This window comes from Artemia franciscana, chromosome 21 (genome assembly GCF_032884065.1).
Source record: "Artemia franciscana chromosome 21, ASM3288406v1, whole genome shotgun sequence".
NCBI classification, from domain to species: Eukaryota; Metazoa; Arthropoda; class Branchiopoda; order Anostraca; family Artemiidae; genus Artemia; species Artemia franciscana.
Window position 1 is genome coordinate 2,044,000 of NC_088883.1, and position 12,514 is coordinate 2,056,513.

The window sequence follows — 12,514 nt, forward strand, 5'->3', positions numbered from 1 at the left end:
AGTATTTTCTCAGTGCATCCCCCCCTAAAAAAAACTCAAAACCATAGCGTTACCCCAGCTACCGTGAGCCAGGTTTTGGGTAAGATTCAATCAATAAACAACTACACTTAATGGGGGAGGTCAAATCGGACCCCCAGATGGTCAAATCGGGGCAAAGACTATTTCTAATTTAATCCGATTCGGTCCCTGATATACTTGCCAAATTTCATCGTCCTAGCTTATCTGGAAGTGCCTAAACTAGCAAAATCAGGACAGACTGACAGAAAGAATTTGCGATCGCTATCCAACTGTGACTCCGTACGCCGTTCATAATTTCTCGAGTTGAACAATTTCAAGCATAATGTCTTGGATTGACCAATCAAAATCAAGAGTTAGGGGATGTTTTTTGAAATGGAAAAGATGGAAGCTTCGAATAGCAGTTTTCTTATCTGTGGCGGGCATCTGGGAAAAGATACAAAAACGTCTGGTATCCAGGGGAGGGGGTCAGGGTTTGGAAAACCCCCAGCCCAAAATTTTCGTCCGACTCGAAAAAACCTAACAAAAATGCATATAATCTAATTTTTTAAGCATTTTTAAAGCTTTTTTGTACCCCCCTCCCGAACGGAAATCATGGGTACACCTTTAGGCGTAGTATTAGCAAAGAATAGTTAGGAAAAAATTAGTAATCATAAAAGCTTTTCAAGCTGATTTCCTCGAATTTGTCACATCTGAAAAATAAGTGTAATGTTTAAATCAAGAAAATATCAATGTTATCCAAAACACTGGGCTCTTCTATTCACCGATGTCCTTGTGGTGCAGATCGGGCATTAATGCCAAAAAGAAGGAGTACGATTAACATAACATCAAACAGTTTGTGGTAACGAACTGTAGTAAGGAGCGACTCGGCTCAATAGTAAACGAAACTCTAAAAAACGGAATTTTGATACTAAAAGATACATCAAAAGAATCGGATTTTCATGCTGATTTTAAATATATTAGTTTCATCAATTTTAGTCTTTGTCATCAAAAGTTACGAGCCTGAGAATAATTATCTTATTTTGGAAAACAGGGGGAAACACCCCCTAAGCGTCATCACACATCGCAGAAAATCACACCATCGCATTCAGTGTATCAGAGGACCTTATTGCATAAGTTTCAAGCTCCTATCTACAAAAATGTGGAACTTCGTATTTTTTTATTTACTTGTTAGTTTGTTTTTTTCCCAGGGGTCATCATATCGACCAAGTGGTCCTAGAATGTCGCAAGAGGGCTCACTCTAACGGAGATGAAAAGCTCTAGTACCCTTTTTAAGTGACCAAAAAAATTGGAGCGCACCTAGGCCCCCTCCCACGATCCCCATTTTTCCCCAAAGTTAACAGATCAAAATTTTGTGATAGCCATTTTGTTCAGCATGGTCGAAAACCATAACAGATATGTCTTTGGGGATGACTTACTCCCCACACTCCCCGGGGGAGGGGCTGCAAGTTACAAACTTTGACCAGTGTTTACATACAGTAATGGTTATTGGGAAGTGTACAGACGTTTATAGGGAGATATTTTTGGTTTGGGGGGTGAGGGGAGGGGGCTATGTGCGAGGATCTTTCCTTGGTGAAATATGCTATGAGGGAAGAGAGATTCAATTAAGGGGGCGCAGGATTTTCTAGCATTACTATAAAAAAAAAAAACAATGCAAAAATAAATATGAAAAAGTTTTTTTCAATAAAAAGTAAGGAGTAGCATTAAAACTTAAACCGAACAGACATTACGCATATGAGCGGTTCTTCTCCTCCTAAATACCTTGCTCTTTATACTAAAGTATTTTTTAGAAATTTCAACTATTTATTCTACGGCCTTTCTGATTCAGGGATTATCCTTAAAGAATTGGGACAAAGCTTAAGCTTTAGTGTAAAAAGCGAGGTATTAACGAGGGGACAAACCCCCTCATAAGCATAATAAAAATATAAGAATATAGAAGTTTGTTATGTAAGTTAATTCTTAAGTTGCGCATACTTTTTACTAATAAAAATGTTCGTTAAAAATTAAAAGCTCTAGTTGCCTTTTTAAGTAACCGAAAAATTGGAGGGCAACTAGGCCTCCTTCCCCACCCTTTCTTTCTCAAAATCGTCTAATCAAAACTAAGAGAAAGCCATTTAGACAAAAAAAGAATTAATATGCAAATTTCATTTTAATAATCTATGTACGGAAAGCCAAAACCAAACATGCATTAATTCAAAAACGTTCATCAATTAAATAAAAAAATAGTTTTTCTAACTGAAAGCAAGGAGCGACATTAAAACTTAAAACAAACAGAAATTACTTCGTGTACGAAAGGGGAAGTTCCCTTCTCAGCACCCCGCTCTTTACGCTAAAGATTTTTACTGTTTAATGTAGTAGAATTGAGAGAAAGAGTCAAACTTTAGCGTAAAGAGCGGGGCGTTGAGAAGGGAACATCCCCTTTCATACACGGAGTAATTTCTGTCGTTTTAAGTTTTAATGTCGCTCCTTACTTTCAGCTAGAAAAACTAGTTTTTTTTTATATTTAATCTCATGCTAAAAACTGATCGGTTGAAAAAATATACAGAATACCATTTATGACCAAAATATAAATATAACTATTTATTAAAAAAGAATTCTTACAAAAGCACTAAAAAAGATTTTTTTTTTTTTTAGATTCCCAGCAACGAATAGAAATATTTTGCTTGGAACATAATTACAATACCAACGAACATTCCACCAAATGTTCGAATTTTATAAATGACCCATAGAGTCAGTTTTTTCCATCTTATTCACTCACAAAAGATATTCCAGAAAAATTGCTGTAATACAAGAGATAAGCAAAATAAATACGTAAGAAGGTTACATACTAGGAAGATTAATTAATTGATCAAATCCATTGCCAGCTTATAATTGCATAAAAACAGTAGAGACAATTGGCGACAAGCCAATTGTCTCTTTAGTTTCAAGTCACACGGTGATAAATCAGCCATTTTAGGTGAACTAAGAAATTATGACATGAATTCAATTCCTCCTTTCTCTTTATCCTTTACCTCCTTTCTCTTTATTCCTCCTTTCCTTTATCCTTTACAGACGCTTAAATAGCACGTTCTTTATCCCATTACAATTTATGAAAAGTCTAAATTTCGCAATGTCATAGTTCCCGTGTTACTCTTTAGTTTTCAGTCACATTTCATTTACCATTCAATGTGATTTTTGTTGTTTCTTGTATCATGCCTTTTTCTTTAGCTCTTCACTCATTTGTCATCTTGTGTAATTTTGCACTTGTCATAGATACTAAAAATCCACTCCTCTTTCCTGTTTAGGCTTCAGAGACCTGAACATGCTAAACTAATATTTTCCATCATTCCATTTAATTTTACTTTGTCTTCAAACCACAAACTTCATTTTGTAATATTTTTGTTTTCAATTTAATGTGATTTTTGCATTTTTTTTTGTTCTATACATTTTTCTTTAACTGTTCAGAGCAGTTTGTCATCTTGTGTAATGTTGTGCACTATAGATTCCAAAACGATACCACCACTATTTAGAAAAGAACAACGTAATTTTTGCTCATTTTTTCAGGCCAGAAAATCCTAGAGTGCCAAATAAAAAAAAAACAAAAAACAATATGGGGCCGTTTTCAAGAAACATATATATATATTTATATATTATCCTGCTCCCCCTCCATAAAAAATCCCTTCCCCCATGACAAATTCGTCCATGGGAAGATCCTCCCATGTACCCCATCCTTCCCCCGACCCCCACAAGAAAAATACCCCTGAAAACGTGTATTTTTGTATAACCAAGTATTGGCTATACAACACAATAACCAATACTATGTGTAAACAATGGGGAAAGTTGATAACTTGCATCCCTTCCACCAGGGACTGTGGGGGGTTAAGTCATCCTCAAAGACATATTTACTAGATTTTTCGACTGTGCTGAATAGGCTATCCCAAAATTTTTATCGGTGACTTCGGGGAAAAATGAGCGCGGGAGGGGGGTAGCTGCCCTCCAATATTCTGGTCACTTAAAAAGGGCCGATGAAATTAGCCCTCTGCCGACCTTCTACGATCACTGGTTCGATATGATCATCCCTGGAAAAACGAAAAAAAAAAACACACACACAAAAAACAAGCAAATAAACACGCATCCGTGAACTTTTTTCTGGCAAAAAAAAGCAAAATTCCACATTTTTGTACATAAGAGCTCGAGAGCTCTGCAATAGGGTTATCTGGTATGCTGAATCTGATGGAGTGATTTTCATTAAGAACACTTAATGTTTTGGTGGTGTTTATTCCTTTTGAAAAACTTGGGAAATTTTCTTAGGCTCCTAACTTGTGACGTGTGCTACTGAATTTGATGAATTTTACATAATTGTAGGTAATCATCAAAATTCGATTCTTTGATGTATCTATTGTTATCAAGACTCTGTTTCTTAGAGGTTCGGTTACTATTGAGCCACATTGCCCCTTACTTACAGTTCTTTACACAAACTGTTTGATATACGGTCAGTCAAACGAGTACCTAAGAATATCTTTAGACATTCCTCTGGAAAGTTTTAACAAATCTTCCAATGTCTTTCGAAGTGCCCACGCTAAAGAACGAGGCTTACCCGCTGTCCTTACAGTATCTTTCAATATTCTAATCTCAGTTTGCAAGCTTTGCAATCCAATTCTCTCCGTAACCTTTGATCGCATTATGATTGCAAAAATTACACCAAATGAACTGGTAACAATTCCCACAAACATGTTGAGATCCGCTGATTTGAAATTGAATGCCACGGTGAGCACTTTCACCATCTCCATCGAACTGCTAAATATTCAGCATTTTATTTTTCCTGATATTCTGGATTTGCCATTTATAATTGAAAATATTCTAGTAATTTACTCAATCTAGTCATTTGTATTTCAATACATTGAAATCGGCCCTTTTTCATCTTGGCCACCCTGTTTAATATATTGAAAAAATATTTTTTTTATTCAAATGTTATTCAAAATTATTAATCTCCATATTCAAGTAAACTCGGTTATATTTTTTGGCTGGAAACAGAATTGCAAAACCGTGGAACGATAGACCAGATTTGGCAATTTTGCAAATGACCCATAAAGGCAGATAACCACAATGACACCATATATTATTCTTTCCATATTTGTTTCATTCATTCAATTTTACTATAAACACGAAACCACTAGCTGGGGTTTTGAAATCCATCTGTTCTTGCTTTTATGATGAAAAATGCAATATAAACTACATATACATACATACATATGCTCTCTAGTAGTTCAAATAGTTCAAATCTTTGAAAATGTCTACGCATTACCAAATTGCCACTTTTTTCATAACTCGAACATCGAATACGGGAATACGAATTCTTCTTTAAAGTTTTGACCTATTTAGATGATTTCTGTGGTCAGAAATGTCAATTTGCTAGTTTAAAAAAAAAGAACACCTATGTAGCCGATTTCCAGGATGGGCCCCGGCACGGCTATGCGGCATGTTTGTATATATAGATTCTCATTGTTGCTTGTGATCTTCTGATTCTCATTGTGATCTTCTAACCGCACAGAACATGAACCTCTCCCCGATGTCACAGCGTCACCATAAATTTGATACAATCACCCTGGGACAAATTCAAATTCTTCCTTAAAGTTGTTACCTTTTTAGATAACTTTAGTGGCCTGGAATGTCAATATGCCGGTTTTATGAAAAAAAACTATGTAGCCGATATCGAGGCCAGGCCCCGGTACTCGGCATGTGGCAGGCTTATTTTTGCTCTTACTTGTCCTCTAACAGCACAGTTCTTTTTTTCACTTCATTTAAGACACGTTCGGATACTGACTTTCTTGCTTTCACTTGTAATTCTCGCTGTCTCTTATCTTCTAACCGCATTTTTCTTTGTTCTCGCTGTGGCATATTTTTTTTTTATTCTTCACTTTGGTTAGTGGTTCTACTCCTCGTTGGCGCATGTCTTGTAAACGCACATTTCTTTATTCTTCACCTTTGTTTTTGAATCGTTGTAGTTGTCGCTGACGCAAGTATTCTAAGTGTATATTTATTTCTTCTTCATTTCCGTTTATTCTAACTTTAGACATTTTTTCAATACCACTATCTTAGCTGTTCAGATGGGTCTTGTCACATTTGAAGGTCTAGGTTGTTCATTTGTCCTGTAGGCATTGTGAAACGGCTTCAAACTTTTGTAAATAGACTAGTTAAATTGGGTATTTCATACTTAGCAATATTCCTTTTGTAATATTGCATGCGTAACAGTCATAAGAACAAAACGTTCACTCGTGGGGGAGGGGAGATTATGATGTAATTTATTCTCTTGAAATATGCGCATAAACATGGCGTCAACCATAGAAGTTTTCTTCCAATCAGATGTTTTTTGTGTAATTTTACCTGCATCGTAGACACTAAGAATGACAAAACCACTTACTGAGGCAAATATGACCAATACATGCTCTTGACATGTGTCAAAAACAAGACGTCACTCACGGGATTTTTTTTTTGTAAAATTAAGGCTCTTAACGATTTTTTTTTTTAGACTCTTGACCTGTATAGATCGTTTTCTTAGGCCATAAAATCCCAGGATGCCAATTTCCCCCCCTCCAAAGAATATGGAGTCGTTTTCAAGAAAAAAACAAACACATATGCAATAGTTAATCGTTTGAAGAGGTAATATATATATACATATATATATATATATATATATATATATAAGAGGCTTCTGTATATTAAAAAAAAAAAAAAGTTTTTTTAAATGAAAGTAAGGAGTGACATTAAAACTTTAAACGAACAGAAATTACTCCGTATTTGAAAGGGGCTTTTCCTCCTCAACGCCCCGCTCTTTACGCTAAAGTTTGACTCTTTTCCGTAACTCTACATTTTAAAACAGTAAAAAACTTTTTTTTGTTTAATTTCTGGACGCTTTTGAATTAATGCATGGTTTGATCTTGGCTCTCCGCACATAGATAATTAAAACGAAATTTGCATATTAATTTTTTGGGGCTAAATGGCTTTTTCATAGTTTTAATCGGAAGATTTTGAGAAAAAAGGAGCGAGGGAGGAGGCCTAGTTGCCCTCCAATTTCTTGATTACTTAAAAAGGCAACTATAACTTATAATTTTTTACGAACGTTTTCATAAGTAAAAGATATACGTAACTTACGAATTAAATTACGAAGCGAACTTCTATATTCGTATGTTTTTATTGCGTATATGAGGGGGCTCACCCCTCGTCGATACCTCGCTCTTTACATTAAACCTTAAATTTTGTCCCAATTCCTTAAAAATGACCCCTGAATCACAAAGGCCGTAGAATAAATAGTTGAAATTACTAAAAATATTTTAGAGTAAAGAGCGAGGTATTACGAGGAGGTAAACCCCTCATATGCGTAATAATTTCTGTTCGTTTTGAGTTTTAATGCTGTTTCTCACTTTCAGTAGAAAAAACCTTTCATATTTATTTTTCATTGTTTTTTTAGATAATGCTAAAAAATTCTGCGCCCCCTCCATTGAAAGTCTCTTTCCCCATGAGAAGTTCCTCCATGGAAAGATCCTCCCCTGTAACCATCCCCCCTCAAATATCCCCCCAAACCAAAAAATTCCCCTGAAAACGTCTGTACACTTCCCAGTAACCAATACTATATGTAAACACAAGTCAAAGTTTGTAATTTGCAGCCCCTCCCACGGGGACTGCGGGGGAGTAAGTCGTCCCCAAAGACATAGTTATTGGGCGTTTCGACTATGGTGAATAAAATGGCTATCTCAGAATTTTGATCCGGTGACTTTGGGGAAAAATGAGCGTGGGAGGGGGCCTAGGTGCCCTCCAATTTTTTTGATCACTTAAAAAGGGCACTAGAACTTTTAATTTCCGTTAGAATGAGCCCTTTCGAGACATTCTAGGACCACTGAGTCGATACGATCACCCCTGGGAAAAAAACAAAAACAAAAAAACAAATAAACACGCATCCGTGATTTGTCTTCTGGCAAAAAACGCGAAATTCCACATTTTTGTAGATAGGGGCTTGAAACTTCTACAATAAGGGTCTCTGATACGCTGAATCTGATGGTGTGACTTTCGTAACTTTTGATGGGTAAGACTAATCTTGATGAAACTTATATATTTAAAATCAGCATTAAAATGTCATTCTTTTGATGTAACTAATGGTATCAAAATTCCATTTTTTAGAGTTTCGGTTACTATTGAGCCTGGTTGCTCAATCCTTACTACAGTTCGTTACAACGAACTGTTTGATGAATTTTCTCAGACTTCTGACCTATCTAAATCGTCTTTATACGATAACATCCCAAGATACCAATTTTCCCGAAAATTATGGATCCATTTTCGAGGAAAATACACTTGGGTCCCAGAGAAGGCGGAAGAGGGCGACAATAGAGCGATGCAGAAACAAATCATCCAAAAATCAACCTGGAAGTTATACTCGACATATGATTTCTTTTTTTTATAATCAAGCTTTTGCAGAAGATTCACAATCATTTGAAAGAAATACAGAATTAACTTACTCTCCTGTTCCCATTCTTCTTTAACAAGGCATTGTTCACCACAATAACTGCACACAACTGGATTTCCAAAAGTAGGCAGTTTAAAAAGTTAGTTAAAAAAAATCAATTTCCATCTGAATCCTTCAAACTGTAATACTCTTTGTGCATATTGAGGGTTTCAAAGGGCTATAAATCATATCCGCCTTAATATTTTAGGGTTGCCCATGAAAAGTTACGAAAATCATTTATCCATACAGTAATTCTTCTCGCTGATTTTGAATATTTCAATCTTTCCCACAACCTTCTAACTTGCAACTTTCCAAATACTAAAGTATTTTGGTAAGTGTTTCAAAAACGAAAAATTCGATTGATCTGAGAATTTAAGGTCATCCTGTAACTTATCTTGACACAATAGACGACCCAGCAAAGAATTCATTATTCGTTGTCTGATTTTACCACCTAATTTTGTACCACGAAAAGAAAACATACGAGGGTAGTCTAGAAAGTAACCTCCGTTTATGTATAGGGCACGAAGTAGTGGGAGCAGCGCCATCATCAGGACAACAAAGGACACATAGGGAGAGTTGACACAGATATTATTTTCGTAATAATTTCGAGGTTTAAAATAAAAAGTTACTTTTTAAGGTATTGTCCGAAAAATGTTATATTTATGATACATGTTATAATTTATATTACGTTTTTGATGATATTATTTTTCAATAATACGGGTTTCTGCGCCCTTGGCTCTGAAAACGCTTCGAAAATAAGCTGCTAGAGATAAGTAGCCAAGCTACGCTTCAATATTGAATTGGTTATTTGTTTATGGCCCGTTGTAAATATAAAACAAACGGGGTGTAATATGAAAAAGGAAGAAAAAAGAAATAAACGAAATTGATAATAAGCCAATTGAAAAATAATGAAGCAGCAATTTAAAAAAGAAAACTTTTACAAAAAGAAGTAGCCGAGAGAAAAGTAAAGAGCGATATTAAAATCTGAAAGGAGCAGAAACAAAGTTATATAATCTGTCAGTCAGAGAAAGAATAGAAATTATGATGAATGGATATATGAAACCTTAAGTCAAATAAAACTTAAAACAGTCAAGACTTAAAACTGTCAATGAAAGTCACCAGAGGGTACTTTCAAACTTACAAATTTTACATGCATTCAGCTAAAGGAAACATAAAGGGTCATTGACTTTATCTCTTTTTTTGGGTCGTCCTTATTTTATACTATTGAAAAATATTGTCTGAATACCAAACCTATTCAAAAAAGCAGTTTTTTACTTTAAAAGTAGTCTCACTAACCATTTTTTGAACTTTTGGTTACGATGGACTATTTTAAGCCCTTTTAGCCCTTTAAGGGCTCAAAATGTAATTTCTCCCAGAAGTGAGCACTGAATTATGATAGAGCAAACAAAATGCATAATGCACAAAACATAACCTTAGAAAAGGAGAAAAGAGAACACAGATCTTGTTATAATTTAAAATGGGTTTAAAAAGAAATGACGTGCCATATTTAGCTTGGCTGTGTATACATACCCGAAGAGTTGGGAACGACACCAGAATTATTGAAACGTCCTTTTTCATTGAGAGATATTTTGAGAGATATACATTTATTAATAAAGAAAACAAACACTATTCGCCATTTGCCTACCAAGAAAGGCAATAAGCTTCCATTGACTCCAGAAGACAAAAAGAAGGTATATAAGCTTATTTTTATAAAAACTCCATTTTGTACAAAAACTAAAGTTCTGAACTAAAAAAGAAACGACTCCCCACTTCAGCAGAAAAGGTTGGCCGATAATCTAGATTCGTTTTCTAGAATTAATGGAAGGGGGAGGATGGGGAGATGTTCTGAGACAACTTCCAAAGGAGATTTCCAAAGGAGAGAAAACGGGACGAGGAAAGAGCGATACAAAATAAGCTAACCCAAAAATCAACCGGGAAGTTATATTCAGCATATTGATTTTTGTTTTATATACAAGCTTGTGCTGAATATTCATAACAAAATAAAGCAAATAGGGGATAAACTTACTCTCCTGCTCCAATCGCAATACTTTCAATGTTCCCTTTTACAAAGTACTGATTTTCGCCAGACCAACTGAAGACCTTGAGTTTTGGAGTAAATTTAAATAGAAAGGACTCCCCGCTTCCATAAAAACTTTCACTGATGCGGATTCCACAAGAAACAAGAGCTCCAAAAATCTGAAAATGAAAGATGATTTAGTATTTGAAAGGAACTATCAGGATCTGATAATTATGGTAAGCAAGTAATTTTATTGCCCGAAAATTCACATGGAATTAAAACGGAGTATAACAAAGGAAAAAGAAAAGAAATGTCTCACTAGGGAACATCACCAAACGTATTCCCACATTATGTATATTAGCAAAACTAGTGGCACAAGATGGCCAGTCATGGGTTCGCTCTTCCCTTAGCGTTTTTCAGAAAATACTTGGCGACATGGCTAACACAGACTGTAGGATTGAATACACCATAATTACGCACGATATAGAAGTTACTCGTCCATGGTGGAAGTCTCAGAAGGAACTTCACGAATCGATAAAAACAGAACTCTTACTTTTGCACAGTGAGCAGACGACAGGTATGTCCAAAAGAGTGCAAATACATGTGGAAGGGCAATGGCAGTATACACCGACGCAAGATATTTACGGCAGAACCCATGTCTGCTACCAATAATTGACCCGTACAAAAGCCGGATTTTGACTTCTACATGGCGCACAAGCAGCGCAAAACATAGGTGGAGCATAGCAATAGATTAAAGAAAAGCGGTAAAAAACGGTCAAAAAAGGGGTAAAAGGGAAGAACTACTTTCTTTATTAGTACGTAAAAGATTTCTTTGACAAAAGAGACTTTCCATTTATAAATTAAATTAAAATATTCAAGAACAGGTAAATCATAATAACAAAATACATTTTAAATTTTTTAACTTTAATAAATCCAAAATTATTAAGACTTCAAGCAATAAATATCAGTACGTACATTTTAAACTGTCAATTCACATCCATTTGTTGTTTGTTTTTTTCCAGTAAAGTGCAAATTATGTTCTGGTCAAACAGTTCGTGGTAACGAACTGTAGTAAGGAGCGACCCGGCTCAATAGTAAACGAAACTCTAAAAAACGGAACTTCGATGCTAAAAGATATATCAAAAGAATCAGATTTTTATGCTGATTTTAAATATATAAGTTTCATCAAAAAGTTACGAGCCTGAGAAAATTTGCCTTATTTTGGAAAATAGAGGGAAACACCCCTAAAAGTCAAAGAATCTTAACGAAAATCACACCATCGCATTCAGCGTATCAGAGAACCCTATTGGAAAAATTTCAAGCCCCTATCTACAAAAATGTGGAATTTCGTATTTTTTGCCAGAAGAGAGATCACGGGTGCGTGTTTATTTGTTTGTTTATTTTTTTTTCCCAGTGGTCATCGTATCGACCAAGTGTTCCTAGAATCTCGCAAGAGGGCTCATTCTTATGGAAATGAAAAGTTCTAGTGCCCTTTTTAAGTGACCAAAAAAATTGGAGGGCACATAGGCCCCCTCCCACGCTCATTTTTTCCCAAAGTCAACGAATCCAAATTTTGAGACAGCCATTTTGTTCCACATAGTCGAAAACCATATTAACTATGTCTTTGGAAGTCCCTGGGGGAAGGGCTGCAAGTTACAAACTTTGTCCAGTGTTTATGTACAGTAATGGTTATTGGGAAGTGTACAGACGTTTTCAGGGGGATTTTTTTTCGTTTGGGTTGGGGTTGAGGGGAGGGGCTATGTGGGAGGATCTTCTCTTGGAGGAATATATCATGGGGGAAGAGAAATTCAATGAAAAGGGCGGGGGATTTTCTAGCATTATTATAAAAAAAAACAATGAAAAAATAAACACGAAAAAGTTTTTTCAACTGAAGGTAAGGAGTAGCATTAAAACTTAAAACGAACAGTGATTTTTACGCATATGAGGGGTTCTAAAAATACTTTAGCATAAAGAGCGAGGTATGTAGGAGGAGATAAATACCTTGC

General features: G+C 35.5%; 1 protein-coding gene across 1 annotated transcript in view; it reads right to left on the bottom strand.

Moving 5' to 3' along the window:
• The window catches only part of LOC136040585 (nuclear receptor coactivator 7-like), a 254,488-nt gene that overhangs the window by 13,652 nt on the left and 228,322 nt on the right, over positions 1-12,514 (bottom strand). The window contains exon 14 of the mRNA XM_065724830.1: positions 10,518-10,687. Coding sequence (XP_065580902.1) covers positions 10,518-10,687 — 170 coding nt within the window. The remainder of the gene's footprint in view (positions 1-10,517; positions 10,688-12,514) is intronic.